Source organism: Hyaloscypha bicolor (assembly GCF_002865645.1).
Source record: "Hyaloscypha bicolor E unplaced genomic scaffold K444scaffold_50, whole genome shotgun sequence".
Taxonomy (NCBI): Eukaryota; Fungi; Ascomycota; class Leotiomycetes; order Helotiales; family Hyaloscyphaceae; genus Hyaloscypha; species Hyaloscypha bicolor.
In genome coordinates this window covers 352,122-368,520 of record NW_020194552.1, presented here as the reverse complement: position 1 = coordinate 368,520, position 16,399 = coordinate 352,122, and the positions used below count along the sequence as shown (strand labels likewise).

At 50.5% G+C, this 16,399-nt stretch overlaps 7 protein-coding genes across 7 annotated transcripts; 4 read left to right on the top strand and 3 right to left on the bottom strand.

The window, feature by feature from the left end:
- Positions 1-300: 300 nt before the first annotated feature.
- K444DRAFT_556199 (DUF1749-domain-containing protein) lies at positions 301-1,884 on the bottom strand. The gene is made up of 4 exons (XM_024876735.1): positions 1,774-1,884; positions 1,691-1,716; positions 1,581-1,628; positions 301-1,447 (listed from the first exon to the last, which is right to left on the bottom strand). The coding sequence occupies exons 3-4, from the start codon at positions 1,614-1,616 to the stop codon at positions 527-529; spliced, it is 957 nt and encodes a 318-aa protein (XP_024740417.1). The 5' UTR covers positions 1,617-1,628; positions 1,691-1,716; positions 1,774-1,884; the 3' UTR covers positions 301-526.
- A 268-nt stretch (positions 1,885-2,152) lies between these two features.
- Positions 2,153-2,683, top strand: K444DRAFT_641329 (uncharacterized protein; the record flags this gene model as incomplete). The annotated part of the gene is made up of 1 exon (XM_024884612.1): positions 2,153-2,683. The coding sequence occupies one exon, from the start codon at positions 2,153-2,155 to the stop codon at positions 2,681-2,683; it is 531 nt and encodes a 176-aa protein (XP_024740416.1).
- Positions 2,684-3,044: 361 nt separating this feature from the next.
- On the bottom strand, positions 3,045-4,562 carry K444DRAFT_322132 (GTP-binding protein-like protein rho2). The gene is made up of 5 exons (XM_024871884.1): positions 4,360-4,562; positions 4,051-4,129; positions 3,993-3,998; positions 3,746-3,937; positions 3,045-3,697 (listed from the first exon to the last, which is right to left on the bottom strand). The coding sequence occupies exons 1-5, from the start codon at positions 4,395-4,397 to the stop codon at positions 3,407-3,409; spliced, it is 606 nt and encodes a 201-aa protein (XP_024740415.1). The 5' UTR covers positions 4,398-4,562; the 3' UTR covers positions 3,045-3,406.
- Positions 4,344-5,023, bottom strand: K444DRAFT_609720 (uncharacterized protein). Its single transcript, XM_024879628.1, has one exon. It carries the CDS (start codon positions 4,993-4,995, stop codon positions 4,729-4,731), a length of 267 nt encoding a protein of 88 aa, XP_024740414.1. The 5' UTR covers positions 4,996-5,023; the 3' UTR covers positions 4,344-4,728.
- Positions 5,024-5,143: 120 nt separating this feature from the next.
- K444DRAFT_651146 (uncharacterized protein) lies at positions 5,144-9,183 on the top strand (the record flags this gene model as incomplete). The annotated part of the gene is made up of 4 exons (XM_024885682.1): positions 5,144-5,386; positions 5,475-7,015; positions 7,066-9,034; positions 9,074-9,183. The coding sequence occupies exons 2-4, from the start codon at positions 5,519-5,521 to the stop codon at positions 9,181-9,183; spliced, it is 3,576 nt and encodes a 1,191-aa protein (XP_024740413.1). The 5' UTR covers positions 5,144-5,386; positions 5,475-5,518.
- A 2,837-nt stretch (positions 9,184-12,020) lies between these two features.
- K444DRAFT_322184 (uncharacterized protein) lies at positions 12,021-13,279 on the top strand. The gene is made up of 4 exons (XM_024871886.1): positions 12,021-12,393; positions 12,452-12,580; positions 12,630-12,846; positions 12,911-13,279. Exons 1-4 carry the CDS (start codon positions 12,172-12,174, stop codon positions 13,192-13,194), a joined length of 852 nt encoding a protein of 283 aa, XP_024740412.1. The 5' UTR covers positions 12,021-12,171; the 3' UTR covers positions 13,195-13,279.
- An 882-nt stretch (positions 13,280-14,161) lies between these two features.
- Positions 14,162-16,047, top strand: K444DRAFT_626588 (uncharacterized protein; the record flags this gene model as incomplete). The annotated part of the gene is made up of 5 exons (XM_024882674.1): positions 14,162-14,332; positions 14,520-14,733; positions 14,787-15,307; positions 15,569-15,883; positions 15,934-16,047. The coding sequence occupies 5 exons, from the start codon at positions 14,162-14,164 to the stop codon at positions 16,045-16,047; spliced, it is 1,335 nt and encodes a 444-aa protein (XP_024740411.1).
- Positions 16,048-16,399: the final 352 nt, after the last annotated feature.

Genomic DNA, 16,399 nt, shown 5'->3' with positions numbered 1-16,399 from the left:
GTGCTGTGCAAGTTGGCTACCAAAGGAGGAGCAAAAGAAGCTGAGTTAAGACGAAGCTGAAGGTGTCTCAACGAAGGAGCTGTTGAAGTTAAAGGGTAGTGGTTGTGGTGTAAATTGAGGGAGGAGGAAGTTGCGTACCTTTCTCCTCGTGCTGATACAGGTGTTGTGTAGATGGAGTGGAGGGATTGTAGGGGAAGGGGATGAAGGGGGGAGATTGAGTTGAAGTTCGATGTGGAGGAAAGTGGGAGGGGTAGATGATTTTTAAAACTCGCTGCAGAAAGCTCAACTTGAGACGGGACTAGCGGATTGAGGGAATTAAATTTGAACTATCAGATGAAGAGCAAATACGAAGCAGGTTGAGTGCGAAGGTGACAACTCAATGTCCTCCTCGTGTTGAACATCGACTCCTTTAACACCTCACGTACCTTCCAATTTCCCAACATAAAGATAGGAGTGACTATCCCTTTAAGGATCGCTCGCGATAGAATAATCATCTTTCCAAGAAATTGGATAGATTTATTCGGCTTCAGAGCTTCTCATCTCCATGCTTGTTCATACTCTCCTTCTCCGGCAGCCCCTCTAAGAACCCTAACACCCTCCTCACCAACTCTCCCACAATCTCCTCCCCATCCTTCCCCAAATTATGCGACGCCCCATGAACAACCCCAGAGTGAACCTCATCCACGATTCCCTCTCCTCTCTTAACAATGCCCATCCACCTCTCAAATAATCCCTTCTTATTCACACTCTTCGGCACATGCTCATCCTTATCACTGATGAGAACACACAACGGACTCCGCTTCTTCAACCTCCCAAATGTTTTACCCAACTGCTCATCGCTCAAATCGCTGCTGAAGAAATCATCATCCCCATCATGATTTGGGCTCGCAAGACTCAACCACCGTTTCGCCGTACATGGTGCCGGAAACACATTCCCCGTTTCCTTCTTAGGCAAGATCTCCTCGCCGTTCCCTTCATCTACCATTTTCTGCGCAGCAAGGCAGGAATTGCGGTAGAGATCTGGATCCATCATCATTACCAACGCCTCTCTATCAGAAACTGGTGCTTGGATAATGCCACCCTCGATACTGGGACGGTTCTCATGACCAGCGCCAGTGAGGTACTCTATGATGTCTTGACAGCCTGTTGAGTTGCCCATTAGGACGATCTTCCCGGTCTTGATACCGCGGAAGTAGGAGATGCAGTCTGAGAGCTCGGAGGCATCTTTTTGTAGAGAGACGGTCCCCCAGCCGGTGTAGGAGCTGGAGAGACGTACTTCGGCTAGTGTCCAGGAGGGTGGGAGGGCGTCGGATATAATGGAGGTGTAGGGGACGGTGAGTAAGCCGTCGAAGAGTCCGCCGATGAAAATGAGCAGGTTTTGAGAAGGTGTCGAGGTGGAGGAAGGGGTGTGCTCAAAAGCCGTGAGGCGGTCCCAGCCTTTGTTTTTCTTGGGATTGGTTAGTTAAGAGCTTGCGATTGAGGCTTGAAAGTTGAGTACGATCGAAAGCAGATACCCAACTGAGAAGAGGGAATATGGGATAGCTCAGGGCGGGGAGTTCGAAAAATGAAGATATACTCACATAGAGATGAACGAGCCCTTTCCTGGGAACGGCCATCTTTCCCCTTTTCTATCAACTGCTTTAGAATTCTAATTGACTTGAGGAAACGGGATAAAGAGAGCTTTATGTACCTGGAAGCACGAATCGAGGTGCTCAACCATGCAAGATAACGTCAGCGCCAATTCTCACGCTCCTCAAGGACCACACGAACAAATTATAATTGGGGAAATCCTTCCAGATTCTCTCAAGTGCCCTTTATCCCAAGCCAAAATGGCATTCGAACGTTCTAGAGTTGTTGATGATTCTTGGTGAGACGGCAATCCCGGGGTTTCCGTCCAGGTTTGCCTACAGAGCGCAAGCAAACAATTGACTTCCTGCCGCGCGCAAGCGAAATGCTTCCAACTCACCGGTGCACCAATCTCGTCGCGGATTCGGGGGGGATACTCCGAGCACTGCAATTTTAGCGTAAACGACGAGGTTCGCCATCCTCACGTGCCCCAAGCTCCGTCGAAAAATCCACGCATCTCGAGCTTCAACCTGCTCCACATCAGTCTCTCCCCCACCTCCCACACAACCTCCTCACGCGCTTCACGATGGCGCCCTCCCACAATTCCATCCGGCAGATGGTTTCCCCTCTCCTGCAATCCTTCCGCAGCCTATCTCTCACCTCCCAAAATGTCCTCCCTTCCACCTCAAGATTCTTCACCTCGAGCTCGACGATGTCCGCGAAGAGCGACAAGAAGAAATCCGTCGACCCGCGAATAACCCTCATCCGGTACCACCTCCAACACACAGCGACCCCTCGTCCATTGAAATTCAGTCGCACGCGCGCGCTCCGCCACTGGACGATCCATAGAGCGTGGATGCTTGCTAGGAGGAAGAAGCTCGAAGCTGAGGAATTGGAATTGCAGCGGATGTATCAGTCAATGCATAATACGATGGAGGTGTTGAGAACGATGGATGAAAAGGATGGGCTTGGGCGAGGGAAAGAGGCGGGCAGGCTTTATAGGGTTGCGTTGGAGAAGAAAGGGATTTTTGGGCAAGGGGGCGTGCCGATTGAGTATGCGCGGTTGCAGACCGATACACCGGGGAGAGAAGCGTGGGATCATAGTTGGACGCGGTAGTGATTACGCTGAAGGGAGGGGAAGGCGGGAAGGAGATGGGAAGGTGCTGTGGGTTGTACCTGTGATGATGGATGTGCGGTGGGGGAGAGGTGTGTGATATTCAAGGGCTGGAGAGAGAGGTGCTAAAAGGGCTCTCTTCGTGTCATTGGGACTTGAACAAGAGATTTGATGACGGGGTGTATGATATCTTGCAGCATGGATGGTTGAGAAGGCCTAAGAGGAGATGGAAGATTACCAGAGTCAGCATTCCAGGCGCAACTGATGTTCAAATGCTGGCTTGTATGTGTTATACAATTTGTCCATATTAGACCAACGCTGTTGTTTCGCAAGCAATGCAGCAATTCAATCCAGATCCATCCCTCCCATTCCATTCATCCATTGCACCCGTTCGCAACGCTGGGTATGTAGTTGAAGAAAACAGCCCAATCAACTTATCAAAAGGAGTGTGATGTTTTCGACCTCGGTTCGTAAACAGTCGTTAATGTCTCTATCTGTCGTCTTTTTCTTCCCCTCCCCTTCCCTTCCTCCAAACCAGAACCGAATATGGCACAGTAAATCGAAGGGCTTTGAAACTTTTGATGAGCAGGAAGAAGGCCGTTGAGGTTGAAAAGAAGCCGTGTGCGTTCGATTAGAAGTTGTATTGTTCGAATTGTGCCTTCCCGGCCAAAATGTTGTGCTGTTTCTCCGTACGACCTGGCTGAAATCTGCAAACTCCAACTCCCGCTATAGTATGACACAGCATCCCCCTCCCTCTCCTTTCTCGAATGTGAGCAGAGCAGCTCTTGTTGCGGCTTCGAAAACATCATCCACGCCTTCTCCTGTCAGTGAAGAACATTCGAGGTATTTTCGTGCTCCGATTTCGTGACCGATTTCTGTGGCTTCTCGGGTGGAAACGAAATGTTGTGATTTCTTCCTCATCTCTTCAATGGCTACTGGGTCCTCTCGGAGATCCTTCTTCAGACCGACCAGTATGATGGGTACGCCCGGGGATTTCTCGTTTGCTTCTTCCACCCACTCCAAAAAGTCAGCATTAGGAGCCGCAATTGAACACAGGAAGCTTACTTTTTGCTTGACGTTGTCCAGAGAGTCCGGCGTGTCAATTGAGAATCCTACCAGAATCACGTGTGCTTTTGAATATGCCAAGGGTCGTAATCTTTCATAATCTTCTTGTCCTGCCGTATCCCATAACGCCAATTGCACGCTTTTCCCATCCACCCTACAATCTGTGACGTAGTTCTCGAAGACGGTTGGGACCTGAAGAAGGTTAGGATTTGCGGATGTTATGGGCATATGAAAGTGGGGAACGGACATAATGCTGCAAAACCGTTAGCAATCTGATTATGGGATCGAGGAGCAGGGAAACTCACGGTTGGGAAGTATCCCAGTGTGAAAACACTCAGCAGCGAGGTCTTTCCACACGCGCCGTCACCAATAATTACCAGTTTCCTGTCTCAGAATCAGCAGATGTTTGTGAAGGAACCCCCTCGCATGTTGCTGTGCAGCAAGAATGCAAAACGGATACAGAATCTCCCCAAGGCAATCGCAACCCAGCCGGCTTGCATGTGCCACTGGCAGAGCTCAAGAACATCCCAATTGTCCCCAGATCTGTTGCCAAAAGCCCCCAATTCCAACGTGAATCAATCTCGCAGAGAAATGTCACCCTCTTGTCGACGTACCTTCGCATCACATTTTGTGCTTGTTGTTGGGAGGCCATGGTCGGAGATCGGGTGGTGTGATGTTTTCGTTTCGAGGAGCAATTTCGAAGAAGTTATCGAAAGCCTGTACCAGTGAAGGTAAGGGAGAAGAGAAAAGGGGGTCCGGCCGTTTCTTGAGTTATCGACGCCAGAAAATGAGGGTTGTCAATACGAGCCTGGCGATTACAGCAAACGCAGGCTCGGATAAGCCGCTGATGGAACGTTGAGGAGCAAAAGAAACGCGACAATGACGCCAGCCCAGGGGGCAGGAGGTCGAGGGGGTCGAGGGAGGATGGGATTTATATCGACGGCCAAGAGCCTTGGGTGATAAGTCCCTATTTCTGCCACAGGTTAATTACCAAGGCCGAGGATATTCTTGGTCGTCCTGTGCTGCACCACAACTGGGAGGTGAACTGGGCTGAGTCGGCCGAACCGAGCGCCTTTCAGCAAGAAGCTCTCGAAGCGGCTTAGTGGCAGCGATGATGCTTCGCGTGCGAAGATCTGTGACAACTTAAAGCCGCTGTCACTTGGCGGATACGGAGTGCAAATATTGGAGCAGAAATTCACTGTGAGGAGCCAAGCGACGCCGATGCAGGAGAACCGAGAGAGAAGCTTCATAGAACTTCCATCGAACTAGTCAAAATAGAGCGGTTTCTGCTTGCGCGTGCTGACTGCATACTCATGGACCTCTCAGGCTCTCACTAGTCGCGGCTGGGAAAGAATTACCAGCCGTGCCTGATCGTGCCGTGCGCGCCTGAGGCTCGCCGTCTTCCTTGACGAGTGCCTCCATCTCTGAGATAGACTCAACCACCTCCCCTCACCATCCACCGCGCCCGGTCTCTGCCCGACTCGACAACCCCGCAACACGACGAACACACTCTCCCCCGTGCCCTCCGTGTTTTCAGAGACCTCTGCGCCTCCCTATCGTGCACAAACACTCCCATTGTCCCCCCGGCAAACGCATACGTCCTGGTGGGGCAATCCCTTGGATCTCCAGTTCACCTTTGCTGTGAGTCTCCGGAAGAAGTTCGTGTCCGGGAGCTCCATCCTTGGACAGTAGAGGATGTTCCCTTAGCTAACGTCTGCCCTGGGAGCAGTTGCCGCCCTTCCATGCTGCGAGATTCGCCCTCATCGGATCGGAATGCCCGCAAACCAACGACCACAGACGGCCCAGTCTCCTACCTCCCCGACCTTCAAAGCCACTGCAAAGTACACGAATAAGGATGGTTCCAAGTACATAAAGGTTCCCAAGTCCCAGATCACCACAGATTCATCTGAGACATCCCCAGCCATGGCTCAGACGACAACACAAGCAAACGGCCAGACCCCCAATCCTGCTCCAGGTACAAATGGTGCTCCTGCCGTAAACCGGAAGAAGCAAAAGCGAAGACAAAAGCTAGCTGCGAAACTCCAGTCAGAACAGCCAGCAGGCCCCGCGGCAAACGGTGCACGATCTTCAGGCCCTGAGCAAAGATTGCAGGAAGTGGAAGCACGTCTGCGAGAAACTGGCCTAGGTGCGAACCTAGACGAGGCGTTTGACGACAATGGACAATTCGACCCCGCTGAAGGAGAACAATATTACAGCGAGGAGGATGGTGACAGGTACTCAGGCTCCTATGGTCAAAATGGATCATCGTTGAATGGATATGCGGCCCCAACCTCTGGTACTGGCAAGAAATCCAAGAAGAAAAAGAAGTCCAAAGGTCTCCCGCCACAAACCTCCGAGCATGTCCATTCCCATGTCGGCACAAACGGCCTGTCACATAACCAGTTATCGCTTCCACCGCTCGCTTCGACAAACATGCCCCGAGGCCCCGGCATATCAAAGGAGAAGATTTGGAATACGTCCTCGGCGGAGGAACGAGAGCGTATCAAGGAATTTTGGTTATCCCTTGGCGAGGATGAGCGCAAATCTCTAGTCAAGGTTGAAAAAGATGCTGTTCTGAAGAAGATGAAGGAGCAACAAAAGCATTCGTGTAGTTGTACTGTATGTGGACGGAAGCGGACTGCTATCGAAGAGGAGCTGGAGGTACTGTATGATGCATATTACGAGGAGCTCGAGCAATATGCGAATGGCCAAGGAGATGGTCGGCCAGTACCTATGATGGCCCCCCCTCGCCGATTTGGTGCCTTAAGTGGTCTTCAGCCTCCGAATCGCTTACCACCAGCCTTTAATGGACAACCGTCTCGTGGTCGAATAGTGGAAGATCTAGGCGACGAGGAGGAGGAGGAGGAGGGTGATGAGGAATATAGCGAGGACGAAGGAGATGAGGATGATTACAGCGACGAAGAGCCTGAAGAGCTTCCTCGACCCATTGCAAGCGATTTCTTCAATTTTGGCAATAGTCTTACGGTGCAAGGCGGCATTCTGACGGTTGCTGATGATTTGCTGAAAAACGATGGCAAGAAGTTTATCGAAATGATGGAACAGCTTGCTGAACGTAGGATGGCACGAGAAGAAGACGCTAGGGAGCAATTCTCCAACCCGAATTATGGCCATCCACCAAATGGCTCCATGCACACTCATTCCCATAATCACAATCATCCACCTCAGCCGGACGACGAGGAGTATGATGACGACGAAGAGGATGAGGAAGATTACGATAGTCAGGAGGAAGATTATGATGAAGAGGAAATGGTACGTGGTGGGAGACGGTTACGTAAGAGACATGGTCTAACTTGCAGCAGGACTCGATGACTGAAGAACAGCGAATGGAAGAAGGACGTCGAATGTTCCAGATATTTGCTGCTCGGATGTTTGAGCAACGAGTCTTACAGGCGTATCGAGAGAAGGTTTCGAAGGAGCGACAGCAAAAACTTCTCGAGGAACTGGAAGAGGAAAGCAGGGCTGATTCGCAGAAGAAAGCTAAGAAGGCTAAAGATGCTCAGAAGAAAAAGGAGAAGCTAGCAGAAAAGAAGAAAGCTCTCAAAGAGGCTCAAGAGAAGCAAGATGCCGAAAAGGCTGCCAAGGAATCCGAGCTCCGCGCGGCTGAGGAGAAGAAGCTTGAGGAGGCACGTCTGAAGGCCGAGGAAAAGCGAAAGAAAAAAGAAGCCCAGAAAAAGGCTGAAGAAGAGGAACGCTTACGAAAGGAAGCCGAGAAGCAGCGGGCACGAGAACGAGCCGCAGAAGCCGAACGCAAAGCCAAGGAGGCCAAGGAAAAAGAGCGTAAGGAGAAGGAGGAGTTGAAGAGAAAGGAAAAGGAGCTGAGGGAAGGAAAGGAACGCGAACGTAAAGAAAAATTGGAGAAGGAAAAGCGAGAAAAGGAGGCCAAGTTGAAGGCCGACAAAGAGGCTAAGGAGAAGCAAAAGCGTGAGGAGCTAGCCGCACAACAAGCTGCTGCTCAAGCCGTCATTGCTGCAACCCAAGCCGCAAAGCGACCACCAGTCCCAATACCCGCAAACCTTCAATCGCATACAGTCGCTTCACCGCATATTCCCGTTGCTACTCCTGCAATTCCCAAGGCGCCCACCCCCATCAAACTTCGGACCACCTCTTCTCAGCAAGACTCGAACTCTTCCGTACCTCAAACTCCTCAAACGGGTAGCGTGACCCAAAATATCTCTCCCGTTCCTACGACACCATTGCAAGGCAGCCCAGGACCAATTGGGCCTCCAGGCAAGCAGGCACAGCAGAACCCTTTCTTACACCAACCGCAAGCTACTTCTCCCATGCACGCCGCCTTAAAGAGCCCACCCGGAATACCGCCGCAGCCGAGTCCATTCGGTATGCAACCGATGGGCATGGGCTTTCAACCAGGTTTCCCAATGGCTCCCGGGTTCAGTGGAATGTATCCTGGACCTGGACCCTTCGATCCGAGACTCGGTGGCCCAAATGGCATGCCTGTGCATCCCGGACTGATGCACCAAATTCCACAAGGTCGAGGATTTCCTCCGCCCCACGGTCCACCAGGTTTTCCTCAGAGAATTGCCAATGGCTTGGGAGGCGTTGGTCAACCATTTGCTCCGAAGGAGGGTCCGATGTCCCAGCCGCATTCGAGACAACAATCGGGATCTTTTGACAAGCCTTTCGAAGCACCAGGAAACGCGCCACAAGCACAGCCTATTGCGAGACCTGCTCCAATCGGCCGACCGTCAAGTGTTGTGCATGGTCAGCGTCGTAGAAATGATGGAAGCAGTGATATGGACGATTTGAGTAACCATCTTGGCAGTAGCGCTCTGTTGGATGATTCAGACGAGCCATTGAGTTCGGGAGCTGGCGCGAGACGATCGAGTGTTGCACATGGCCTCAATACTCGTCCGAACTTTCCACCCCCATTTGGTATGGAGCCATTTGCGAGCCCAATTGGTGGCTTCCCAACCTGGGGAGCCCCGCCAAATCCTTTTGCGCCATCGTCCTTGCCTGGCTCCAACTTCATGGGAGGCTGGGGACCGCCAGCTGGCAACTCATTTGGAGCTGTAGGAGGCGCTCAACCCATTCGACCATCCCAGCCTCGTTCGGTGGTAATCCGATTGCTCATCTGCCAGGCTTGCAAGAATCTCGAAGGTTCCAATCCTGATGGCTACTACGATATCAACGCGATCAAGGAACAGGTGGACCAAGCTAGCCAGCTTGACCAGCCAGCCTCGGAGCAAGAACTGCTTGATATCTGCGAAACCGAAGGCAGTGCAATCAACGGTGGTGGCTCATTCGATATCCGTAAGGAAAACAAGGGCCACTACTCTATCCGTTACGAAGACGACTTGCCTACGCCGCATCGTCCCGTTGGCGCCCCTGGCGAGATTGGATCGCCCATCATCGGCAGCGGTGGAATTTCTCGTTTCACAGGTCCTCCTCCGGGCTTCTAGACCATTCTTCTCCTTGCCGCAGCTTAGTTCCCGAAGAATTCTTCTTTGTATCATTGCATGGCGAAGCCCGACATGGCGTCCTTGCTTCAGCGTTATCAGCTTCAGCTCGTTCCGTCTGCCTTTCATGATGGAGGAAACTTGAGGTGGTGTGCGTCTTGCGGTGAGGCGAGACGAAGTGTATTAGTGGAGATTGGTGCTTCTGCTTCCCTTGGTGAGGCAGGGCGAAATATTACACATTTCAGACCCTGCTTGCTTGGATGCGACTTATGAACTTGATCAGCCTCTTCCAACCTACTTAATGTCGAGTGACATGCCTTGAGCTCTCGTCCAATGAGAGATACTAGCATTTTGATCTTTAACCTCGCTGTTTCGTCTTTGTGAATTTCACGTCTTGCCTCGGCGACTTTTCGCCCCAGTCCTTTGAAGACAAGCAATTGGTTCTTTGAGAGTCCTCCTATCACCTGCTTTGTGTGGCTGAGGCACTGAGAATAATTGCCCTGCATTCGTTATCATTTCGAGGTCTCTGCCCTGCTTTTCTCTCGTATCTGAATCTGATTTAAGCGCCGATCCTTCTGTCGCATGTTGCGCTCAATCGCATCTCCCCATGCGGTGGTCCGCTCTCCAGCAAATATTTGTCAAGGACAGATCCTGCGCACAAAGTTCTGAGATGTACGCGGGCAGGAATGCATGACAGTCGGCGGGATAACCCCCTTTTTTCTGGATTACGCGACGGGAGGCGCATCATTGACGCGATGCTTCGCCGTTTTTGAAGGATTCTCTGCCGCAGCCTTATAAACCTCTCCAGCCTCGGACCCAGCTTTTCCCCCCAAGTCTGCACTTCTCGCTGCAGCCCCAGCAACAATTGAGGTCAACGATGACCCCAGCCATATCGGCATCCGTGCCTCTCACTATGACATTCGCCCCAGCAGCACAATACTTCACTATTACATGACCGCGACAGATCCCTACACATACTACGTCCTGGGCCCGCCCTCAACGAGCCTCTGCCAGCTCTCAGGCGGGACTCAACGTCCCAGTACTTCTCCCCAGGAATCTGACCTTCCGGGTACAACATCGCCTGCTCCAGCACCATCGACGCCGGCACTGTGACCGAGACGTGCGCGACATTCTGCCCCACTAACTGGGCTTGCAACATGAGAACCGAGGCAGTGTCCTTTCCCTGGCCTTCCACTATAGGTTGTACGATCGCCCCGGACACACCACGTCTATTTTCCTGGGGACGATTGATTTTGGATTTAATGCACTGGGGGCTTTGATAAGATACCAGAGTTCGGATTTTGTGAGCTAGATGACATCGAGTAGAGCGATGAGTAGTAGTGGGGGGCGACGAGTTCGGGGCAAGGTGCCGCGCCTACGGGAAATTGTTCGGCTTCGAATCCGGCACCAGCACCGACAAGCGGTCTTTCGACGGGCGCGAAGGCGGGATTGGGGAGGGAATTTGGATTGTTGCTTTAGTGGTACTGGCAATGGCGTTGTTTTTTATAATGAGATATCGAAAGGGGAATAGAAGAGTCTGGGGGAAGGGAAGGGGAGTGAGCATCTCGAGAGCTATAGACCGGCTAACGCAGCGGAGATCAGTAGTGAAGAATGGATCAAAGGGAAGGGATTGGCAGGGACACCGTTAGGTGATGAGGGGTGGAAACCGATGGAGCAGTATACGGTTGGCAGGGATGAGAGGGGGTATGTGAGTTGCATAATTGAGGGGTTTTTGGTCTCTTGAGGGAAAAGGGGATGGCGGAGTGGTAATCTTACGAAATACCATTCGCCAAGACATGAGTTAATTCTCAATGGCCACATTCATCTCGAAATCTGAAAACTAATAATCGAGTATCCAGGCACGGAACCGCTTCCCACTCCAGCACTTGAGATCGTCGCCGTCGCCGTTTCCCTATCATTTTTGTTATCCATAATGCAAGCCTTCACCACGATGCTTTCGAACCCAGTGGTCGTCACGCTGACACTTGAGGCACTCGCGTCCGTGTTGATAACCTGCACATTCAGCTTCCCATCTACCATTTTGGCACCCTTGACTGTAATAGCGTGCGACAGATTCCATACGTGCGTCCCAGTCATCAGATATCTGGGGTCATGGCTGTCCCCCACGGTCTCGGCTAAATAGGGGTATGATTATAGCGAGAGAAAGGGCGGGGAAGTTTCTCGTTTTGCGAGGCTTGTTCGGCTGCACGAGTAAAGTTCTCCCAATCTGGAACATGGATTTGCAATCCAATGTTCTTCGTATTGAAAGATGGTTTGCGTCTGGTTAATGATTCAAGTAGTCAACTCCCTTCAGTTCGAACGAGCTGTCAAAATTCGGGAAAATCGAAGATATAGGGCGACTATCTGCACCCTTTTTTTTTGGAAGAGAGAGATCTCGTTGCTCTTTAACTCGGGTTCTCGTCCGAATAAAATGAGTCGTTCCGCTAGGTTTATACTTTTTCACAGCCCATGATTCCCGGGTCTGGACCCAATGTTTCGGAACGCCCAGGCTCCCGCATGCAACATAAATTGTTTCTTCCCGGGGATCCGCGGTTTCAAAACCCCAGCAGGAAAAGCTTGTTCTCGATCTTGTAGGAACCTTAATTGGCATTTGGCGCGGAACTGGCGGGGATTGAATGAAGTCAGCGAACTTCCCTTCATCCCCCACGATACAGACACTTTTGACCATGTCAGTCTTGTTTCCTGAAGTAAATTTATCTGGGTTGGGAAATGTATTAACTTAAGAACTTTATGTGCTTAATTCAACCTTACCAGAAAGTTTCTCGTCCAAACCTGAGCTCGAGCTTCCTCCAGCTACGGGCTTGGTTTCAAGGATGTCTGACCGTCTGACGTAATGTGTCAACGAACTATTCTTGTTTGAATCCTTGCCTCCATTCGAACTCTGCATCTTTATTAAACCTCACTTCATAATTTTTGGATGTTGTTCCCCTCTTGTCATGACTTTGGCAGGATTCTCGCACGAGAGGAATAATGTTCTATATTCTACATCGGGGTATTACAGACACGTGTAAGAACGACAATGGCGAGTCCTGCGGGGAGGACGAGAGGCTCTCCTTATGGAGGAAGACTTCAACCCTTCCGCAAACCTCATCGGTACAGACGTTTCCTTTAGTCACTATTCCAACGATTCTCACCCAGACTTTTCCTTCCGTGACGATCCCAACGGCACTCACTTCCACTATATCCTTCTCGGTCAGGCCCTCTCAAAAGTTCTCTGGTTTTTGTGCCGATGAAATTAACAGAACCGCAGACAGCTTCTTTGGGACCAACCTCTGTTCTAATCTCGTTTCCGGCCATCTCGCCATTCCAGCCGACAATACCCTTCACGAGCTTTCCCGCATCTTCAATAAACTTTTTCTCTACCTCAACATCAGTTCCTGTGAGTCTCGAGACCAGGCTGAAAGAATGACTGCTAACAAAGTCGCAAGATATTCTCAACACTTTCGACAGCGAGACCAACCGCCTCAAGTTTTACATCTTCAACAAACGGCTCGTCGCCAATGCAAACTAATACGATTCCCACGGCTTCTACCAGCTCAGTCAATCCTAGTGCAACAGCTGCTGGAAACGCCAGCGGTACTTCCAGCACTTCCAAGCCCAGGTTATCTCCGGGAGGCATTGCAGGAATTGTAATTGCTGTGTTCGGTATATTCCCACCTCCGCATTCCCCCTCTCCTTCCCAAGAGCTTCAGATTAACCGATCATGCAGTCGGTATTCTAATCCTCGCGCTACTCATTTTCTTCTTCTGGAAGCAATTCCGCAGCCGGAACAGGAATTCTTCGGGCCACTCGAATTCACTCTATGAGAAACAATTGATTTCACCAATAAGTTCTCCGTTTGACCGAAGAGGGACATTCTTTACGCCAATGGTAATTGCTCCAACGCAACCCCCAGACTATCCATCGGGTAGACCAAGTATCGAAGTATTGCAAAGGAATTCAGACAGTTGGCCAGGTGCTGCTCCGCGTGTGGAGGGGATTGGTGTGGCATAGTGAGGGGTACATAGGGTTGGGCGTGAGACACGAGTAATTGGTATGGAAGACTTCGCTGGAGGTCCAAGGTCTGAGCGATTTTGTTTACGAATTGACGATAACCATGATGTAATGCATACTCCAACGAGCTACGCAAAAGTTTCTCCCACCCCCACGCAGCTGAAATTCGATGTTTTCGCTTGCCGAATATCACTCTGAACACTTTAAAGAATCTCTGGTTTGGTTTGATTTGATTCAAGAAATCATAGAATGGATGTCTGGTTGTCTTTACTCTTCATGAGACTGAATTGAGAAGATATTAACAGTAGATAAAGATAGAATTTTGAAGTGTTTAGAGTGACTTTCGATGATTTGAGATTAAGCGAGAGTCTCAAATTCAGCTCGATAGGTCTGTTCAGATCGCAGTTCTAAATCGTTTCTACCATCATTACGCCTGGCTAGAAGGCTAGAAACTTCGGTCCCGAAATATTGTAGGATTTATTCTTGCTTTGATTGAACGCCCAAGCCCGAGGCAGGATGTTTCAAACGCCAAGATCGCTCGGCAGTATCAGAGATCCCATTTTCTCCACTAAACTTTGAGGCTGAAACATTGCCAAGCACAGGACGCCACCTCAAACTCTACTCAGATACCTAACGATTTCCGGGCCGCCCTTAGAAGTTGGTGGCGGCCCACCCCATTGGCCCGGACCTGACCACACCACCATGAGGCTCGAACTTCACCCTCCAAGCATTTCTTGGCATGCTGTCTCAACTGAGTTGCAAATGATATTGACGCGTAGAGGATGGTTGATCATGTTGCACACAGACATCTGCAGACTGCCGATCCTGGCTGAAGTCTGGGTCCCCCAAGTGCATTAACCAAAAATAGGAGTCCACTTCTACAAGTCCAAGATCATTTATTCCAGTGGCTTGGCCGCATCTGCAGTGAAGGACTTCACCCAGATGCTATACAAAATTTAACTTTAAGATGTCGCTAAGTGAATACCTTTGGGAAAGGGACCTGGCTTGGCGTGCGGATCTTATAGAACGAGATGATGGGGAAGACGATGACGAGAGCGAAAACGAAGACCAATCCACGACATCCACGTCGCAGTCGAAAACCTCAACTTCACAAACTCGAACCTCGATTACCCCGAATGTAATTTTGGATGGCACATCACCACAGACTAAGGCTTCGACAAGCTCAACTATATCCCTAACCAGCATATCGTCACAGACAAGAACCTCAGCGACTTCTATCACATTTGTGGCAAGTATATCCTCTCCTGCCACGCTCGATGCCCTGAAATTCGTTGCATTGTGGAAACAAAACTAACAAAAATCAGAAGTCAACGGCGATCAAAACAACGCTCCTCACCTCTGTCTCTACGGCCCCTCCCGGCATCACAGTGACACAACAGGGCAAAGGAAATGCCGGCGCAACCTCTAGCTCCTCAAGAGCTAGTTCAACAGGTGTTGTGGCAGCACAAGGTATCTCCAATGGCTTGACTTCACATCCATTGGCTGGAACTCTGGTCGGGGTTGTTGTCGGTCTTGTTGGTACGTAAAAGACTCTTTCGTACCCTTTCAACCTTCAGCTAATTCTCATGTAGTATTCATTCTGTTTCTTTTTGCGCTTCTCTTCTTCCTCGTCCGTCGGAGGAAGGGAAGAATACCAGAGGCGAACATTGTAACCCCAACCGAGGACCGCGATCCAGCCCAAGATCGACAGTCAACGTGGACGGCGACACTTCCCAGCGCTCCCCGCCGGCTGTTTATCGCACCCAAGAGCATGCGGTCGAAGCGTGCGCTGCTTTCACCACTCACGCTCAATCCTAATAATCGAGGAGAAAGTATGATTAGTAAAGATGGTGTGGAAAGACAAGAGCGTTTGGCTCGGGTTCGGACCGATTTGCTTGGGAATAGAGAGCTGAAGACTGGGCTAGCGAGAAACGGAGAAGGGGAGACTAGGAATAAGGGGACCTTTGGTGTGGCAAGGGGAAGTGGGAGTATTAATGAGAAAGATAGGGTTGAGATTGAGGCGAACTCTGGGTTGTGGGAGGATGCTATTACGGTTGCGAAGAGAGAGTCTGTGGCTGAGAGCGAGGCGAGTCTGCCAAGGTGGAGGACACCGGTTAGCTGGGTTAGAGATCAGAGATTGAGGAGGTGGGGGAGGTTGAGTGGATGAAATGGGACTCGATTCAAAGCCAAAATCGGCAACTGTGTTCCGATTCAGATTGTTCCGAAATCTCTGGAACAGTTGGTTGCCCGTAATGCTCAATCAGCAATCCTTCAGCCAGTTCAATATCTTCGTCAATGAGCTCCTCCCATTATCTAACACTCTGCCTTCCCGGTTCTATCCTTCACGAAGAAATTCTTTTCATCGTTAATCTAGGATGCCTCATTTGGAGTGCTACATGCCTTGTCCCGATACTTGATCAGAGCTTTCGAAACCGGTGCCACGATTGAGATCGGAGCTTCATCGACCCAGCGGTCAAAATTCTTCTTGCTCCAGCACATCATTTTGACTGCAATCCTTGACAAAGGATTGTCTTCGCGTTTGAGCTCTGCTACGATTCTGCAAAACCCACCAAATCCAGCCACCTCTATGTCGCGTGGTGCATTTGATCTAGTATGGATCTGCTTGGCTGCTTCGTTCTGCAGCTTCCTCATCAGAAAGCGATCTCCCAAAATCCAGATTTTGGCTCAGGTCAGAACATCTGGCTTCTCGTTTCATCATCTCTGACGACTTTGCTCTAGATCCAGTTCACCACTATCGCAAACAACGCGGGGTCGACATCGCATAACTTCATCGTTTGCGTTCTTCCCTCCTCAAAGTTGCCATTGAGAGCCACAGCCAAAAATGGCGAGTAGTAACAGATAAACTCCGTGTGAACCACGGACTTGTGCTCTTCTAGGATTGTCGAGGGCTTACGCGCGAAAATGTTTCTGCTCGGTGAACTCGGCGGAATCGCGATGATCACTGTCACGGTTGATTGAGATATCCTGCTTCAGTCAGCCAACGGTTCTGTCTTTTGTGGCTTCGTGAAAACTTACGTGAGGGAAGAGAACGTCGGGAGTTGCTTCTTCGCTTCCGTTACTACGGTGGCTGCCATTCGCTCTTCTGCCGGCCTGCCAATCAGTCAATAAAGAGCATGAAGCACGTGAAAATATATACCTCGATCTTCAGTCACACTCCAAAGGTGATTTAAGTGGTTGGTGGAGT

Bases quoted from the DNA above. Each gene is read 5' to 3' on its own strand.
- K444DRAFT_556199 (XM_024876735.1), bottom strand. From the start codon at position 1,616: ATGGCCGTTCCCAGGAAAGGGCTCGTTCATCTCTAT. The intron at 1,448-1,580 runs GTGAGTATATCT...ACCAATCCCAAG, and splicing joins AAGGGCTCGTTCATCTCTAT to AAAAACAAAGGCTGGGACCG.
- K444DRAFT_322132 (XM_024871884.1), bottom strand. From the start codon at position 4,397: ATGGCCTCCCAACAACAAGCACAAAATGTGATGCGAAG. The intron at 4,130-4,359 runs GTACGTCGACAA...ATTCTGAGACAG, and splicing joins GCACAAAATGTGATGCGAAG to GAAACTGGTAATTATTGGTG. The intron at 3,698-3,745 runs GTAAGCTTCCTG...GACTTTTTGGAG, and splicing joins TGGACAACGTCAAGCAAAAA to TGGGTGGAAGAAGCAAACGA.
- K444DRAFT_609720 (XM_024879628.1), bottom strand. From the start codon at position 4,995: ATGAAGCTTCTCTCTCGGTTCTCCTGCATCGGCGTCGCTTGGCTCCTC.
- K444DRAFT_322184 (XM_024871886.1), top strand. From the start codon at position 12,172: ATGTTCTATATTCTACATCGGGGTATTACAGACACGTGTAAGAACGAC. The intron at 12,394-12,451 runs GTCAGGCCCTCT...ACAGAACCGCAG, and splicing joins CTTCCACTATATCCTTCTCG to ACAGCTTCTTTGGGACCAAC. The intron at 12,581-12,629 runs GTGAGTCTCGAG...CAAAGTCGCAAG, and splicing joins CTACCTCAACATCAGTTCCT to ATATTCTCAACACTTTCGAC.